A 19,412-nucleotide genomic window follows, 5' to 3' on the forward strand; every position below is an offset into this window, starting at 1 on the left:
GAGGAGGTTTCTTTGCACACAACACAAGTCCGATGAATAATTCACATGAAATAGGTGAGAGCGATGAATAACTTATAAGGAACATTTCCTGAGGAGTCATCTACGTCCCGCATCCCGTCACCATGACAACTGGCCGGAGGGCGATCACTTCCGGGACGGGCAGCAATCACTTCCGGTGTCTCTGCCAAGATGGCGGCGCCCATGTGTCTGCTGCTGGAGTTCGGGTGAGTAGCGGAATGAGCTGTTTATCCTTCTATAAGGGGCTTACATAGAGTATGGGGGTCCTGCTGATTCCTGTGCAGACATCATCACGGCCATCATCAATCACTGTACGTGGCTGCAGCCCATTAATATCTCCACAGTCGTGTTCTGCTGTCAGGCAAGCTAGGAAGGGTTAATGTGACGTCAGTCTCTGGTCACGTTTACGTTGGTGCCTCCGTTAACAGCGCCGTCATATTTAAGCTCAAGAATAGCGCGGCCCGCAGTGACACGCGCTCGTTGTCCCCTTTGTAGGGCTGCTCGCTTCAGGGCGGTTTGTGTTCCTTTCTCATCATAGCTGCGCAAAAACAGAATGCCCGCCGGGAGAAGATCTGCCGTACAACGGGGTCATCGAATGTAAACAAAGGTGGACTGTTGTGTACAGCGACCAGAATACTGACGGCTCGGCCCGCGCCTAACTTGGATGAAGCGGAAAGAGTATGGTTATAAAGGAAGGGGTCAAGGGGGGTCCTGAGAAAAGGGTTTTTTCTGCTTGGGGTAGGCGCTGCGAGCGGCAGCTTCGGGCTGTAGGCAGTTTTAACAGAAAACCGCCTATCCTCCGCGGAGACATCGCATCTTGGCGAGCGCGATATAGGGCTGAGTTTCACGGCCCGACATCTGACTCGCCCGTGTGAAATTAGCGTTTCTCTGCAGCGAATTCCGCCTTGAAAACTGCATGTCGCTTCTTCGGCCGCCTTCACACAGGCGAAAAAATGACGTGATTTTTGAGCGATACGAGAGTGCAAGAAAATACTGATTTATGAAAACATGATTTTCAATGATTTCATCCCCATCTGCGATGTTTCCTGTCATGGGATGTTGCGAGATTTGTAAATCGCTGCATGCCCTAATCCAGGGGTCCCCAACCGCCGGGCCGCGGCCCGGGGCCGGGCCGTTGGATGCTTAGCGCCGGTCCGCGGCACCGCCGGGAACTTTTACTCTAAACACAAGGCCCGCCTTGTGCTATGTGGCCCGCGGCGTGCCGACGCCGCTGACCACCGATGCGATTACCAGCGAGGGCGCCGCAGCTCCCCGCTGGTAATCGCGCTGATGCCGGCGCACACTGACGTCTGTGCAGCCAGGATACTCTTCCCCGAGTCCCCTGCTCATTAGTTCCGCAGGAGAGGACTCGGGGAGGAAGCGTTCCGGGCTGACGTCAGGGCAAGCAGACAGAGAGCGACAGCAGGGAGGAGGTAAGTATATGGGTTGGGGGGCTACTTATTACAGGGGAAGGGGCTGCCAATTACTGGGGGCTACTTATTACAGGGGAAGGGGCTGCCAATTACTGGGGGCTACTTATTACAGGGGAAGGGGCTGCCTATTACTGGGGGGCTACTTATTACAGGGGAAGGGGCTGCCAATTACTGGGGGCTACTTATTACAGGGGAAGGGGCTGCCAATTACTGGGGGCTACTTATTACAGGGGAAGGGGCTGCCAATTACTGGGGGCTACTTATTACAGGGGAAGGGGCTGCCTATTACTGGGGGGGGGGGGGGGGGGGGGCTGGTTATTACTGGGGGCTACTTATTACAGGGGAAGGGGCTGCCTATTACTGGGGGGGCTGGTTATTACTGGGGAAGGGGCTGCCTATTACTGGGGGGGCTACTTACTACTGGGGGACCTGCTTATTACAGGGGGGACCTGCTTATTACTGGGGGGTTGCTTACTGGGGAGGGGGGAGGGGGTGTGCTTATTACTGGGGGGAGGGCTACTTATTACAGGGGAAGGGGCTGCTTATTACTGGGGGGGGCTACTTATTACAGGGGAAGGGGCTGCCTATTACTGGGGGGGGGGACCTGCTTATTACTGGAGGGGTTGCTTTCTGGGGGGGCTGCTTATTACTGGGGGGGGGGCTACTTATTACAGGGGAAGGGGCTGCCTATTACTGGGGGGCTGCCTATTACGGGGGGGGGGGCTGCCTATTACTGGGGGGGGGACCTGCTTATTACTGGAGGGGTTGCTTACTGGGGGGGCTGCTTATTACTGGGGGGGGGGCTACTTATTACAGGGGAAGGGGCTGCCTATTACTGGGGGGGGGGGCCTGCTTATTACTGGGGGGAACCTGCTTATTACTGGGGGGGGGGGTGTTCTTATTACAGGGGAATGGGGTTGCTTATTACTGTGGGGGCTGGTTATTACTGGGGGGGGGGACCTGCGTATTACTGGGGGGGATTGCTTACTGGGGGGGGCTGCTTATTACTGGGGTGGGGACTACTTATTACAGGGGAAGGGGCTGCCTATTACTTGGGGGGGGGTGCTGCCTATTACTTGGGGGGGGGGCGCTGCCTATTACTGGGGGTGGGGCGCTGCCTATTACTGGGGGGGGGGGGACCTGCGTATTACTGGGGGGGATTGCTTACTGGGGGGGGCTGCTTATTACTGGGGTGGGGACTACTTATTACAGGGGAAGGGGCTGCCTATTACTTGGGGGGGGGGTGCTGCCTATTACTTGGGGGGGGGCGCTGCCTATTACTGGGGGTGGGGCGCTGCCTATTACTGGGGGGGGGGACCTGCTTATTACTGGGGGGGGACCTGCTTATTACAGGGGGAGGGGCTGCTAATTACTGAGAGGTGGGGGCTGTCTATTACTGAGGGATGGGGGCTGTCTATTACTGGGGGGGGGGGAGATAAATTATATGCTGCCCTATGTGTGTTCTGGGGGGGGGGGGATTATACACTACCCTATGTGTGTACTGCCAGGACATTCTAATGTCATAACTAAATAAGAATGCACTAAACTCCAACCCCCTTCATAACCCCGCCCCCTTCATAACCCCACCCACTATAACCAAAGCTCCGCCCATGTCCCGCCCAACCCTGCCGGGCCTTGTAAAAATGGTCTTGCTTGAAGCCGGTCCCTGGTGCCAAAAAGGTTGGGGACCACTGCCCTAATCTTTCTGCATTTTACTAGTTATTACCTATTAGGTGGATAGGTGAGAAGTACACTCTTTGTAAAAAATAAATAAAAATAAATAACTCCGGCCCCCAGAAGAAGTTGTCGTATTGCTGAAAAACTCGTCCTGCAGCTCCATCTCAGCAGATATACAAATGATTAGAGTTATAGTGATTAGATGGACGGTCTTGTCCCCGGAGGCCCTATAAGTGGTTCCCCACTTGGCCTATAAGAGGCTCTCGGAGGCTCCTTGTGTGTAGTGACCTCTTCTTCCGCTTGTAGAGCTTGTTGGCCACTAGACGCCTCTACGACACAGAGAAGAGATTTCACCCGTTACCAGAGTCTGAGAGGGGCGCATTATTGGGATGTGAGAAGCTGGATGGTCGTATCCATGAATTGTCCCCCACCGGCCGTTCTGACCAGACTGTTAGGGGGTGTTGGGACCAGTGGATGTGTGAGGGCACACAAGGTGACCGGGCTCAGGACGCCCCCTACAGACCGCCAGTAGAGACAAGCATCTGATCGTCAAACAAGCACAAGCAGTTCCGACTGTTTTGTTGTCCGCCATTGTTACAGGCCCCTGTGTCTGTCTGAACCATTTCCAGGTTGTTGGCTGAAGGCTACTCTGGCACTCATTACATGTAATGCCTTTGATACCCACCGTCGCCTCTGTTCACAGTGGTGTCATGAACGATGAAACTGGACGCTACGGAGAGGAACCTGGTTGTCTTCAGCGATGAATCCAGGTTTAGTTTGGGCGCTGATGGCGGCTGTGTTCATGTCTGGAGACCTCAGGGTGAGCACTTCAATCCTGCCTTTGCTGTGGAGCAGCACACTGCCCCCTGCTGGTGTGATTTTTCTGAGGGGCCATCGCATACGACCATCGGTAACCCCTAGTAGTGGTACGAGGGACAATGACAGCTCAGCGATATGTTCAGGACGTCCTGCAGCCACATGTGTTCCTCTCATGGCGGCTTCCAAGAGGCAGCAGGATAATGCTCGGCCGCACACACAAGGGGGTCACAGGAAGCCCCCACAACATTGTCCCACTTCTGTGGCTGCCTGCTCGTCTGATTTATCACCAATAGAACATGTATGGCACCATCTGAGACGCCAATGTCCACAGCCTACAAATTTACACAATCTAGAGGCTCAGTTACAGCAAATTTGAAGTGATATGCCGCAGAATACCATACAGAACTTGTATGCCTCCATGCCTGCCGTATCACATCTTGTATCCAAGCTAGAGGCGGTACAACAGGGTACTAGAGCCTCCATGACCCCCCCCCCCCCCCCCCCCGTATCACATCTTGTATCCAAGCTACAGGCGGTACAACAGGGTACTAGAGCCTCCATGTCCGCCCCTATTGCATCGTGCATCCAAGCTAGAGGTGTAGTAATACCCTGCATGCTTTTACACAGGGCGATTATCGCTCAAAGCCCTGCGGGAGCGTGGGATTTTGAACGATAATCGTCCCGTGAAAAGGGGGCTTATGGCTTTCCTTTTTTTCCCTTTTTTTTTTTTTTAATACCTCCCTTCCCCCACCCCAGCACACACACTCTTTCAAAAAGTCATAACTCTTTTTTTTTATTTTTCCAGCAATATAGCTGTTTGATGGCTTGTTTTTTGTGGGAAGGATTACATTGGAGGATGTCTTGTTTTTATGGCGTACATACTGCGTCAAAAAAGACGTAATTTTATTCTATGGGTCAGTATGATTGCGATGATACTAAATTTATATATTGTTTCTTTTTTTTTTTTGCTGTACTACTTTTGAAAAATCTTTGGGAAGAAAATAAAATTATTTTTTGCCGCCATCTTCTGGCAGCCATAACCTTGTTTTTCTGTCCATATCGTTGTGTGAGCTTGTATTTTTGCAGGACCTCTTGTAGTTTCCACTGGTACCGTTTTGGACTTCATATGACTTTTAGATTGCTTTTATTAAATTTTTTCTTAAAGATGGCGTGACCAAAAAAAGCGCAATTCTGGTATCTCTGGGTTATTTTTTTCTGACATTTTTTTCTGACATTCACTGCGCGGGATAAATACTGCGTTAGGCCGCCTGCACACGAGCGGAAATCCCGCCGCGGGATTTCCCGCGGGATTTCCGCCGCTGAAAGTTTGCATAGGAGTGCATTAAAATACGCACTCCTATGCAGACGGCCGCGGTTTGGCCGCGTGAAATCTCGCGCGGCAAACAAACCGCGGCATGTCCTAATTTTCTGCGGGGCACGCACTCACCCGGCCGCCGGCTCCGGTCTGCGCATGCGCCGGCTGCGCGGCAGCCGGCACATGAAAGAGTCGGGGCCGCCAGGCGCGGGTGAGTACGCGCTCGTCCCTGCAGGCGCTCGGGTCGGATCGTGCGGCGAGAATTCTCGCTGCCGGATCCGACCCGCTCGTCTGCAGGCGGCCTTACTTTGATAGATACAGACTCAGCGATACCAAATCTGTTGTTTTTTATTATTATAAAAAATACTTTTATGACCTTATTTTCTCTAATACCGTAATTAATAAAACTTTTTACTCATTTTTAAAAAAAATTTTAATCCCCTTAGGGGACTTGAATTTGCGTTCATTTGACACAGTATAATGTAATACCTTCGTTCTTATAATGCAATACCATATCTAGATGCGCCATAGGCATGTTTTGAAAGGCAATCAGTTATGGCAGCCCTTCAGATGGCCTCAGGTTGCCATAGCAACGGAATGGCCATGAGACCGCGAGGGGATTGTTCAGGGCATTTAAATGCCACTTTCAGAATTGACAGCAGCATTTAAAGAGTTAACAGCTGCAATCAGCATCCCTGGGGTACTTCTTTAACCTCTTCTCCCTATGTGATGCATATGAACGTCACAGAGGTTTGGGCTGGGTATTATGCGGGTTTAGAAGCTGAGCCTGCTGTATACCCGGTGGGTGACGGCTGTTTCAATCAGCTGACGCCCACCGGAAACAGCTGTGATCAGAGCTAGCGCCAATCTCGGCTGTGTGAATAGTTGCATATGCTTTCAGACCTGTTTGTGGCATATTAAATTTTGAGCCAAAGGGGGTGTCCCTCCTCTGAGTCATCTTTGGCCCCCCTGTGATGAGATTGCAGGGTGCTAATGGGTGCCACGGTAGCCCTATGTCTAATGAAGGCTCGTAGGGTTGCCATGCATTTAACCATATTATGCCCTGCCTATGGCATAGTTTAATAGTTGAATATTAAAATTACAAAATTAAAATTGCAATATACTGCAATACTGAAGTATTGCAGTATGTTGTAGAAGAAATCAGAGATTTGCAAGCTCAAGTTCTCTAAGAGCTAATGCCCACGGCCAGATTTCTGCTGCGTTGTACGCGGCGGAAATTTGTGGCGTTGCCCTGCAGCTATTAGATTCTATTGAACCTAATAGCTCAATGTTTACACTGTGGAATTCCACCCCGGAATTCCGCAGCATGAAATACATCGCGGCATGTTCTTAATGCCGCGGGATACGGGCGGCCGACTTCCATTGTAGTCGATGGAAGCCGGCCGTCACGCTATACTTCCGCTGTAGCACAGCGAAAGTATCGCATAAATACGCGGCCCCGCCCACTGCCGCCGCGTCATGCGCAGTACTGCTCATGCGCACCGTCCATCCATGCGGGACGGGTACAGAGGATCCGGAGTGGTAAGTATGGGGATTTTGGGGGAGCACCATGGCGGACTCCGCTGCGATATTCCGCCGGCGGAGTCCGTCACGGACGCAGGTATGAGCCCTAAGGGGACTAAAAAATGTAAAAAAAAATAGAATAGAAAAATAGAGCATGCTGTAATTTTTTTTTTTTTTCCACTCATGGAAATCCGGGTTGGTTTCCCCGAGTGTGCAGGAAGAATCGATTTCCCATAGCATGCTATGAGCGGTATGTGCTACAAATCCACAGTGCGGATGCCCGCCACAAAAATCAATTCATGTGTTGGCGGCTTAAGTATAATTATCTCATAAGCCGAAAAATCAATAAAATTGTGGTTATTTTTGGTTACAGTAACCGACCCCAGCGCCTGCAGGGAGGAGCGCGTACTCACCCGCGCCTGGCGGCCCCGGCTCTTTCATGCGCAGACCGGAGCCGGCGGCCGGGTGAGTGACGTTTCTGTGCGAGGCTCTGCGAGCCCCGCACAGAAATAGGACATGACGCGGTTTGTTTGCCGCTCGACATTTCGCGCGGCCGTCTGCATAGGAGTGCGTATTGTAATGCACTCCTATGCAGGCTTTCAGTGGCGGAAATCCCGTGGATAATCCTGCCGCGGGATTTCCGCCCGTGTGCAGGCGGCCTTAAGTAGTAAAAGATAAGAAAAATGGTATAAACAAACAGTATCTTCATAATGCTACAGAATCATAGAATGAAGTTACGTGCTGCGATCAATGTAGATGCCACGATCAACGTCATTGTCCTTCTGCTATGTAGTCGCGGAGGGCTGATGGGTTGCCATGACAAACGGATGCCAGACAGTGGCTTGTGCTATTGTAAGTGATAATACACTGCAATACTTCTGTACTGCAATGCATTATCAAAGCGATCATAGTGTCGCAGGTTTAAGTCCCCTACGGGAATATAAGAGCTGTTAGTAAATAAATAAAAGCAAGCCCTCACATGGCCATGTGGACGGAAAAATAACAAAAATGGCTTTTGAAAGGGAGACATGAAAATCCCCCAAAAATCCTTATGGCCAAAATAGGCCATGTTTTTAAAGGGGTTTTGCCGTCTAGACAACCCATTTCCATAGCCCGTTAGTGAATTTGCGTTACTAGAGGGCGTCCTTTGTTCTGGATCGTGAACCAAAGGAGGGAGCAGTTAGAAGAAGCATCTCTCTATGGAGGACCCGTCCTGTCCTGCATTACACAGAGCCTATTGAATGGACACTGTAATGCCTCATCTCTCCTGTGGTGGCACTGCAGGTAAACTGAACACTTTCTCACAGGTTTTCCCCACAGATTACAGTTGATCGCCGAGGGTCCCAGCAGGGAGAGACCCTTCCCGAGTTGCTTATTATCAAGGGACCTTTCTAATAAGTATTGAAAGTGAACAAACCACCTAACTCTGTGTATTAGTTTTGCCATAAACGTTCCTTTGATATGCAGGTTCTGCTCCCCTAATGGTGTGTGTTGTTTTAGAAAAAGAAGGCGAAAAGTGGCCGCCATTCATATCCGTAGAGCCGCTTATTAACGGGGAACTCGAGGATCACATAGGTGAAAGTCCAACCAGACAGCTCTTGGGCTGCCTATAGGTCGTCAGATGATGGTTGTTCTGCTGGGCTATAGTTGATGTTCTTGTACATGCTGCAGCCTTTTCCGTTGACCTCTTGATCAGCATGGACATCCCTTCGCCTCTCTTGGTTTGGTTGTGGAAGTATTTATGAAGGTTACACTGAAGGGCCACATTATTGCAGCGGCCGGCTCTTTCACAATTACAACTTTCCTGTATAGAGTTTCACCTCGTCACCCCGGAGTGCAGCATAAAACCACGTGACAAGTTCTCCGTGGATCAGTTTCAGTGTGAATCCACATTAGATGGGAAAATCCAGCGATCTGAGTCATTCCAACGAGGCCGGTCATCGGTGCTAGACTAGCCAGGCCAGGATTTCACTGCCAACCATGTGGGTTTTCTCATGCAGCGATGTGGAGAGTATACTAAGAATGGCATAATTGAGGAAAAACCTCCATCAAAAGGGACGGAAACAACTCATCACTGAAAGGGGTCAGAAGAGGATGTCAGGAATCGTACTGATGCTGCACAGTCAAGAGCAACCGAATCTAAAGCTGGTGCTCCCACTAATGTATCTGAACCCACATCCTGTTCCTGATGCACATAACAGCAGACGACCAGTTGCAGAGCCAGAAAGGTGAGAGTCCGGTGGGCCAAAGAACGCAAAACATGTATCACTGACCCGGCCCAGATTTCTGTTGCACCCCTCGACTCCTTTGATACTTATGGATAGACCTGCCGCCGTTTTGAAGCAAGTCCTGGCCCTACTAGATGGGGTCTCTATTAAAGTGGGCACCAGCCCCCCCCCTCCTGACCGATTCAGCCGTGAGCGTGGACATCCAGAGGTGTCAGCTGCCGGATGTGCGGCTTGTGATGGCGGTATTATTTAGGACACTATTTAGCACCGCAGCACGGACAAACAATTATACGCCGGACGGGATTAAAAATGTTGCATAAACATGCTTTGTGTCTTGCTTCATTGAGCGTCACAATGTATCGGAAAAGTGGCGAAGCGTGAGCGCCGGGATACTCCGATTATTCTGCTACGTATGTTGTGTGTATGTATATACATTTGGAAATATATTTTATAATTACTTTTTTTTCCGTTGGCCTTAAAGCATCGTCTCGCCCTCGGCGTCCGGCGTAGATAATACCGCAGGGCGCTTTCTTCCGTCTGACAGACAAAACTTGTTTCACTTTTCATTCGTACCCTAGAGAGTCTGACATAGAAATGCTAATTCCGGGCCCGTGTCCTGCGGGAGCCTGCGGGGAATCCTTTGTCTGCGGCTGGCTCTGTTGTGGTACTTTTGTGAGCCTCCCCCCTCCTCTGTGCTCGCCGTGTCAGCATATCTCATGTTTTTATTATCTTATTTCAGAGGTGGCGCAGAGCTGCTGTTCCGGGGAATCAAAAAACATCACGTGACGTTGCCCGACCGACCGGATCCTTGTGAGTACCCTCCGTGTAACAAGCCGTGATAAGTGGCGCGGTTGTATATAGGAGACACTTCTTCCACATTCGAGGCAATGCCCGCCGGATGCCCGGTCTCAAGTTTTTGAATATAGGGCATGCAACGCAACATCGTCGCTTATGAGGAGGAACTGGCACAGACGCGTGCGCATCGGGGCGTGGGACGAGTGATGTAATTCAGCGCTGTGATGTCAAGGCTCTCCGTGAGAATGTTTACTTGGACGCCATGATGATGGAGGTTGCACAGAGGGCTATCCAGGAGAACCTGTCAGAAACCGCCGGCCTCCCCCCTCGGGTTTTCTCTCGTCCTCGCCCGCCTCTATGGAATTTATTGTCAGGGTTCTGCGTAATGGGGGGGGGGGCTCTGGTGGGAACCATTTAAACTAATTAGGATGCAGTTCACATGGACGCTGATGCCAGCTGTTCCTCTGCCCCCCTCCTGCTAACTGACCGGCACTGTTTGCTCAGCGCTGAGCCCCCTGCGCAAAATTGCTTTTCAAAGGGACTACTTTCTGGTTAATTAAACAAAGAGTCAACACATCTGTGAAGTTTTCTGGCGGCCCTATTATTTTGATATTGATCCCCTCCAATCCCACCCAGCGATACGGGGTTCTTCTGGTTCCGGGGGAGATCTCTAAATAGTCAGGGAAATTGTAATTTAACCTTTTAAGGACCAAAGTGTTTCAGTCCTAAAGGACCAGAGAGATTTAGAATTTTACGCATGTGGTGGGTTTATGTTTTTTATTTTTTTTTACCCTGGGCTACCAAAAACAATTTTTGCTGCATGTTTTTTAAGACATATGATAGTTTGTTTTTCTTTTAATACTTTTTTTTTCCCCCCATAGATTTATTTTTTGTGTTTTGTTTTATTAAGGGTAATAAGTGTAGAAAAAGTTTAAAAAAAAAAAAAAAAAGATTTTTTTTTTTTAAAATTTATAGTTCTTTATATTCTAAATTAGCACATTAACGCTAAAATAAAGTACAGGAACGCACTCCTCATTTTAGTTTTGGACCGTTTGATACATAACTTGTCTCAGATTATACGGTGGACATGGCGACGGTTTGGGGTGGCGTGGGCGATGATTTTTTTATTTTTTTTCTTTAAAAGGAACCTGCCATCACTCTTGAGCTCCATAAACTATGTTATGGGGTCCAAACATGAGGGTATTTAGGGTGGTGTTTAATACTCATCTTTTTTTATTTTTTATTAAACTTTATTTTTCTACATTTTTTTTTAACCCGTGACCTCATATAAGACCTCTTTATTTTCTTATTTTGCAGTTCTCCATTATAGCTGCAGCATCCATAGGAGCCCCAATTACAGGGAAAGACATCCCCCTATAGTGACATTAATCACTGGCAGAGCTGATCTGGGCCTGCCATGCTAGAGGCGTTACTGGTAATCACGTGATCGTCGGGTCCTATAGAGGAAGCGGCGCTGCTGCCGCCTCTATTCACCACACTGCGCTCATTGATCACTATGTAGACTGGAAAAGAAAAGACAGAAGCGGTTACGGGGTTCCTGGCCGTCTCTGACACCGGAGCCCACCTTCTGCTAGGCTGCAGGTGCTTTAAACCCGCAGCGTATATTTACAATGGCGCGGGTTTAAGGCCATTTAAATACTTACGAAGCTTGGTCCTTAGCGGATTAAAGGCCATTTCCTCCAAAAAAATTTAATATGTATTCTAGAATATTTCTTAGTTGTATCTGCTTTTGGGAAAGCTGGGCGATGACCAATATGAGCGCCATTATTGCTTCCACATGAGAACACCATCCAACGTTTCACGATTCCGATATTAGGAAATGCCTTGTGACGTATCATTGTCGGGATGACTGTACCCGCTTGCTACCCGTCTGGTCCTTTTCCTTATATAGATGCTCATGTTATTGAGTGAGAATGAGCAATTCACACATTTTATCACCCAACTTTCTTACCCCCCGAATGGCAAGTCTGCCCTGGTATGGTAAGGGGTTATTTTACTGCATCACTAGGGATAGGCAGTGTGCAGAAGCCTGTAACGACGGCCATTATAGTTGTCACTTGGCTTCCGCAGAAAGAGTCGTAACTTTAGAAAAGCTGAATAGAATAATTTAAAGGGGAAGTCCAGTCCTATTGTGTGCAGTCTGACTGGATAGAGTTGTACTGTACTACAACATAGTAATAGCTCGGTGGTTACTTATTAGATGGAGGGAATGGCCCCTTCCCAGACTGGGAACAATGGGAGAAGCGCAGCGATGCTGGACTCTCCATGGTAACTCTTCTATACAATAGCTTCCCCGGACCGAGAATGTGGGCGGGTGGGAAGCCGGCAGAACTCCCTGACCCTCCTGAGTCAGGCTGATAAACGATCCTTCCTATCCCCGCACCTGACCCGGCAGTGACCAGCGCCGCTCTCCATCACACATACAGCTCTCCGCCCTCCCCGCAGCGGGCGTCATCTTCAGTGCACCATATTGGGAAGGAAGGGGGGGGACATTTCTGGCGGTGCACTGATCCATGACATATGAACCATGTGTGCAAGACTAATGGTGTCCTATATATTACACCACACTTAATTGGTTTTTGCCAGCAGGTTCCCACACAACCTCCTACTTCACTCAAGATGCAACTTAATGTTTTCCAACCGACCTTTGTTATGGACTCCGACGTCCATGAAAATGTTCTGGTTAATCGTAAAGAAGGGTTCCAAGTGAACCCTGGGGGGGAAAAATTGGGATATAGGCTAGGGCAGTAATATATGTTGTACCTGAGAGACTTAATATCGGTCAGCACATGGACAGCCAAATATCCTAGTCTGTTGGAAGCCGTACCCTGACTGGCGTCTTTATTAGAGCCCCCGGCCCTGTCATGATTGACGCTTCTCTGTATGGAAATTAGAGCCGTGACTCCAGAATGCAGCATAAAATCCCGTGACAAGTTTTCTGTGGGTCAGTTTTGGTGTAAATTTAAATTAGAATAGGAAAATCTAGCGATCTAAGCAACTTTCAACAAGGCCCGGTTATCGGTGGTAGACTAGCGGAGTCAGGATTTCACTGCCAACCTTGTGGGGTTTTCTCAGGCAGCGGTGTGGAGAGTTTACACGTAATGGTGGGATCAAGGAAAAGCGTTGCTGAAAGGGGTCAGAGGAGGATGTCTGGAATCGTTCTGCCAAACAGGAGGTGAACAGTCAAGCAAACTACAGTTGAATGCAACGCTGGTGCTTCAACTTGTATATCCGGAAGCACAACTTGCGGTTCCTTGGCAAACATTGGATGGCTGAGCAGTGGAAAAACATCCCCTGGTCAGATGAATCTAGATTTCTGTTGCCCGTGCCGATTGGAGGTCAGAATTGACTTAAGTGCATGGGTAACTTTATTTAGGATTAAGAAGTACCGCTGTGAAGGAAGTGAAAAGGGAGAAAATGGAAGGCATAGGTCATTAGCAGTTGATCGGCGGGGAACAGCCATTGGGGACCCCAGACGATCACCTGATCTCAGCCCTCGCCCTCACTGCCTCGGGCCAGTCGCCCACATTGGGGTTGGAGCTGAAGGTGCCATAGATTATTTCACTCCCAGTTTTGAAATCAAGGGTAGCTATACCTTTTATGGCACTTCCAACTCCGGTCACGCTGCAGTGTGGAGGCTGATATCAGGATCGCCTGTCGATCAACTGCTGATGACCTATCTTATTGATGGGCAATCGGTACTAAAAGGGGTTAAATGGCCGGAATACCCCTTATAAGTAGACTAGACAGAGGATGTGCCAAACTTCTCAGCGGGTGTCCTGTGTGAACGCACCCTAACTCTCCCATAGTGTGTGTGGGAAGGATCCCTAAAGGTAACATTCACTAAATGGTGCCCTCAATCTCCGTATCAGGACGACTGACAAATTGCATTCTCTCTCGGCGTCGCTGCATCTAGGTGTTGAAGGCGTTGTAAACTCGCTGGTGGAACGCCTCTCGGCCAATCAGGTTGGGAGGCGCCATCATTAGCGTAGAGCAGACATTCTAACTAGATGCTCTAAATTCTTTTACGTAGCTGTTTTCCGATTGGCTTCTGGTGGGAGGTTTGTATTCATGGGGCATTGTCCGCCGTGTAACCCTCTTCTGTTTCCTGACAGGGGACATCAGACTGTTGCTCGTTTGGATAAAAGAGAATTTGCTGAAAGAACGCCCCGAGCTATTTATCCAAGGGGATACAGTGTGAGTATGACGGACAGCGCACACAAGCATAATATTCACCGTATGTGGGGAAGACGTCTGTATGATATGGTTATTAAGGACTAACTATGGCATGCCACTATGTGCCGTTCACAGGAAGCTGAGATATGGGGGTCTGTTTGATGGGAACCTTACACACTGCACCTGTACTGAAAGGATATTACCGCCGACCGCAATGTCCGTCTCGCAGGAATAGCTAAAGTTAATCCAAAGTGTGTAGGCCCTATCAAACAGCACTCCGTATCTCAGCTACTCGTAGCTATAAACACTATGTTGACAGAAGAATTGGACGCACGTAGGAGGGGGTGAAATTTTATTTTATTTACATTTTTAATCCGATGTTTGGTGTTTTTGGCCTCAGTGACGGCAGTGACCCTCCTAGGCCCTTTCCACCAATTTCCAATAGATGTGTGGAGGGATTTGCCTCCATTCCTCGAGGAGAGCATTAGATGGTGATGCAGGGAAGGATGGGCGTGCACAAATATGACGTTCTAGTTCGTCCAAAAGATGCCACTTACTAATGCCACATTGTCCAGGATGGCTCTGTACCCATTGGTGTAGAGGGTGGACTTCACTATAACCAATGGCCCTCGCAGAAACGCTCCCACATTGTATACCCCCTTCACCGGACAGCACAGGATTGGTGGGGGTGCTGATACTTTTGTCTACATAGTGGATATGTGATTAGGGTGTAAAGGGGTTCTCCAAGATGTTAACATTGGTGGAATATCCCTAGGATAGGCCATAAGTGTTTGAATAGTGAAGATCTGGGATCCCCACAGAACAGCGGTTTGCCTCAGGATAGGATAGGCTATCCATGGTGAAGGCCTGAGAACCCCTTGGATGTAGCGGCATCTCTGAGCATGAATGACAGTTCCTCCCATCTCTCCTGTGGTGTATGATCCATCTTTAGGAAAGCAGTTCCGCCAATCAGACTTTTATCACCTATCCTATGGTTAGGTTTTAAAAGTCGATTTTGGAAGAAGTCTCACCACTGAGACCCCCGTCAATATTGAGAATGGGAGACCTGTGTCCCCCCCCCTCCTCCTTACTGCGGACTTGCTGCATCCCCTGCAGTGAGGAGGAAATTGAATGGAGCGCTGGTCACGCATGCATGGTCCCACGCCGATCATCTTCAGTGGCACTGCAGGACACAGGTGAGTACTTGTACTCATCTACTTCCATTAGCCCCAATGAAATAAATGGATCGGCGCTGCACGTGTGTGACCGCCGCTTCATTCAATCTCCAAGTTACTGCGGGTGGATGCAGCGGTCTCACAGTGACGAGAAGTGGGGGACACGGGATCCCCATTTTTGGGATTGGTGAAGGTCTCTGCTGATCAGACGTTTTTAACCCTTTCTGCCTTCTCCTTTACACATTACATAGCGCTCAATTAGCACTATGTAATGCATAGAGATTCCGGCCGGCGATCATGTGATCGGCAGTGTTACCTGACCCCAGCGGTCACATGATCGCCGAGACGGGAGCCTGCACCGTGGGGGGACCTGCTTACCTGACCTGTGTCTTGCGCATTCTCCTTCTGCCACCTGGCCCGGTGATCATGTGACCGCCAGGTGCCACCTGACCCCAGCGGTCACATGATCGCTGAGCCGGGAGGCAGAAGGAGAATGCGGTAGATGTCAGTTCAGGAGGGTGAAGGGAAAATGTATTTTTTTATCACCCATTCTCCCCAGCTCCCATTTATTTGGAACTGGGGAGAATGGGTGAGAAAAAAATAAATGGATTGGAAAGGGTTAAAAGAAGAGAAAATTTATAGTTAGCCATTTCTGAAAATCTGGGTCACGCTATGGCCGCCACTGCAGCTCTCACAGGGTTTGCTTTGTTCCTCATCAATACCAGTAATGGATCCCATCCTCTGAATTTACATCTTCTTCATCCACCATTTTGAAGCGCCCCGACCATGTGACATGCTCTGTGTTTATGTTCCCCGCAGGCGGCCGGGTATCTTGGTTCTCATTAACGATGCTGACTGGGAGCTGATGGTAAGTAGGTGACAATGGTTTCCAGACCTTTCCCTGTCTTTGACACCTAAACAAAGTCCTCCTGATAAAGCCTCCTCGGGCCGCTACTAATTTACTTCATTTGGCCTAATGGGAGTGTATGAATAGCAGAGTAAAGTCTCCTCGTTCCCCCGCGGCCTGGCAGCGGGCGGGACAGTACAAGCGTCCCACATTGCTTTTTCCCTCTGGGTTACAGTGTATGTCAAGGGCAGGAAGGCCACCCATTGACTTACATTGTGAACGACATAAGAAGGACGCACAATGAGGGGTTTCACTTCCCCGCCCACGAAAACAAGCCCATTAACAAAATGGTCGCCCCGTAGGTGGAGCGCCGAACTGTTTAATTAGTCAGTTTTATAAGCTGAATACTGGAACTCGGGCCAGAATGTAATTTATCCATTTCATTTTGGGCCATTTTTACTTTTTTATTATAAAGCAGGTTTATTTAGTCTTTTTTTTTTTTGTTTAATTTTGGAGTGTTTTTTATTACTTTCATTTTATTTAAAGGGGACCTTTCAGAGGCTGAATCTGTATTTGGGTGCAACTGTCTAATACTTACTCCATCCCAGTTTTGCCCGGGCTTTGTAGATGGGTTAAAGGGTTTTTCTGATTCTAAGCTATTGATGACCGTTCCTCAGGATAGATGATCATTAGTTGATCGGTTGGGGGGTCTGCAGCTCAGGATTCCCCTCAATCAGCTGTTTGAGAAGGGTGCTAGAGTGAACTCTGCAGCCTCTTCTCAGGCTTGTGATGGCACCTTCATCAGTCACATGGACAGAGCTGCAAAACCAGGCAAGTCACTATACAATGTCCAGCTGTAGCTGGTATGGACTGAAGTAGGCACGGCACTCGCCCAAGTGCCACAGTCACTTCAGTCAGCTGATCAGCGGGGATCCTGAGTGGCGGACCGCTGCTGATCAACTATTGATGACCAACCTTGACAATTGGTCATCAGTGGAGATGAGCAGGTATACTCGCTAAGGCACATTACTTGAGCGAGTAGTGCCTTAGCCGAGTATCTCCCCGCTCGTCTCTAAAGATTCGGGTGTCGGCGGGGGAGAGCGGGGAGGAACGGAGGGGAGATCTCTCTCTCCCTCTCTCCCCCGCCGCAACTCACCTGTCACCCGCACCGGCCCCCAAATCTTTAGAGACGAGCGGGGAGATACTCGGCTAAGGCACTACTCGCTCGAGTAATGTGCCTTAGCGAGTATACTCGCTTATCTCTAGTCATCAGTAGTTTAGTGGCCGTACATATCTGGGTATAGTCCATATTGGAAAACTCTGATGTGGATTTAAATGGCAGAAATCCACACTTTTAAAGGGGTTTACCACAATAGCAAGTTATTCTCTATCCACAGGATGGGGTATAACTTGCTAATTGGTGGGAATCTCACTGCTGAACCCCCCACCAATCTCGGGAATGGGGGTCTCAGGACCCCAACCTCCTCACTGCCAGATTCCTGCAGCCCCTACAGTGAGGAGGAGACTAAACAGAGTACCGGTAGCACTGCATTCATTTTCAGTGGGACTGCGGAAAAAGCCGAGCGGATGCCACTCGGCTATTTCCGTCAGCCCGATTTTAATGAATGGACTGCTGATCGCGCATGCTCGGCCATCGCTCCATTTAGCGTGACATTACATTGGGGAAGGGAACACCCCTTCCCCCCCCCCCCCCCAATCCACGCAGTGACAGAAGAGCCGGAAACGGGAGTCCTGTTTTCAAGATCAGCGGGTGGTAACAGCGGTGAGACCCCCTATTCAATGAATAGGGGTTAAGTTGCAATTGTGGGACAACCCCTTGTAAGTGCAGATTTCTGCTACAGATTTGTATTACCGCTGACGCAGATCCGCATGCAAATTCACCTCTTCTTCATGCGGCGCAGATTCCAATCCAACTAAATGAGATACTTATTTGATGCGGAATTGGCGGATAATTTTTCCGCATGAACTGGGCCTTAGATTTGTGTTGAGAACTAGAGATGAGCGAGTATACTCGCTAAAGGCAATTGCTCGAGTGAGCATTGCCTTTAGTGAGTACCTCCCCCGCTCAAGACGGAAGGTTCGGGTGCCAGCGTGGGGGAGCGGTGAGTAGTGGCAGTCAGCAGGAGGGAGCGGGGGGGAGAGAGGGAGAGAAAGGTCTCCCCTCCGTTCCGCCCCGCTCTCCCCCGCAGCTCCCTGCCCGCTGCCGGCACCCGAATCTTCCGTCTCGAGCGGGGAGATACTCACTAAAGGCAATACTCGCTCATCACTATTGAGAACGTAATCTCTAATGAGGCTTCCTGACTGTCCGCCATAGCGAACCTATAAAAATCGCTCCCGGATTCTAATAAGTACTGGGAAAGCCGGGTACCAGTCAGTATGGTTGATGCTCCATCCATGACTGCTGTCATTGCGCTAGCTAGTCACATTACGTTTTTCGGACTCTTCTATGTAAATGCTTATGGCAGCCATAATAATATCCGTAGATTGTACAGGGACTAGAATGCCGATCCCTAACACCGCATGTTTATATGCCATTCAGGGTCTGTGGAAAGCTGGGTAACAGCGTTTCCATGCATTGTAATGGCTTCCACGTGGCAGTTGTCACCCAGGTCGCCTAAATGAAAGGGTACCATAGCCTTCTCACGTGTCTTTCCCTGTCATGTCTGTAGGGCGAGCTGGATTACAAGCTTCAAGATCAAGACAACATTGTATTCATCTCAACGTTACACGGCGGATAGAAGAAGACGTCTGCTGATCTGGATGAAACCATTGTATCCGTACGGGGGGGGGGCTTTTGCATCTTCATCGATGTGTAAATTGACATTACTCTCCATGAGGTGGTATATACTAGCGACGTCCATCAAGACTCCTCTCCTGTCACATCTCCGAGCTAATAGGTCAGACCCATCTGCTCTGTGACATCCCGGACGTCTCATTTGCCGCTGGCCGGAACCGCTACACCAGGAGCATCCTAATTAAGGATATTGTATTTCCGGTCTTGTTCTTCGTGCCTTTCCTATTAAATATGCCATTTTTCAAACATTCGCTATTGAGTCACTTGATTACCATATGTTACACTGCGAGGGATGCCGCCACCAGGACTGGCAACATTTAAAGGGGTATTTGGACTGAAGACACGGGATATACTATAACCTTGATCATATCCTGCGGATATGCCTTAGGCCGAAATACCCCTTTAAATGGCAACGGCTTGGCTTTCTAATAGATATTCCTGCCATTTTGCCTCCTGCGCTGACAAAGCGGTGATAAATCTGGTGTGGAATGACCTGAACTTGCCCGCATTATGAACTGCGTCCGTAGATTTAATTGCCCCGACTCTCCGCTCAAGCCACAAAATGGCCA

General features: G+C 49.4%; 1 protein-coding gene across 2 annotated transcripts; it reads left to right on the top strand.

Moving 5' to 3' along the window:
• Positions 1-148: 148 nt before the first annotated feature.
• On the top strand, positions 149-19,089 carry URM1 (ubiquitin related modifier 1). Of its 2 annotated transcripts, none has more exons than XM_066580488.1 (5): positions 149-224; positions 9,754-9,824; positions 13,946-14,027; positions 16,001-16,049; positions 18,719-19,089. In XM_066580488.1, exons 1-5 carry the CDS (start codon positions 190-192, stop codon positions 18,785-18,787), a joined length of 306 nt encoding a protein of 101 aa, XP_066436585.1. In that variant the 5' UTR covers positions 149-189; the 3' UTR covers positions 18,788-19,089. The 2 variants fall into 2 exon arrangements, with proteins under 2 accessions (XP_066436585.1, XP_066436583.1); XM_066580486.1 differs by lacking the exon at positions 149-224 and adding an exon at positions 8,786-9,014.
• The last annotated feature ends 323 nt before the right edge of the window (positions 19,090-19,412 follow it).

This window comes from Eleutherodactylus coqui, chromosome 10 (genome assembly GCF_035609145.1).
Source record: "Eleutherodactylus coqui strain aEleCoq1 chromosome 10, aEleCoq1.hap1, whole genome shotgun sequence".
NCBI classification, from domain to species: domain Eukaryota; kingdom Metazoa; phylum Chordata; class Amphibia; order Anura; family Eleutherodactylidae; genus Eleutherodactylus; species Eleutherodactylus coqui.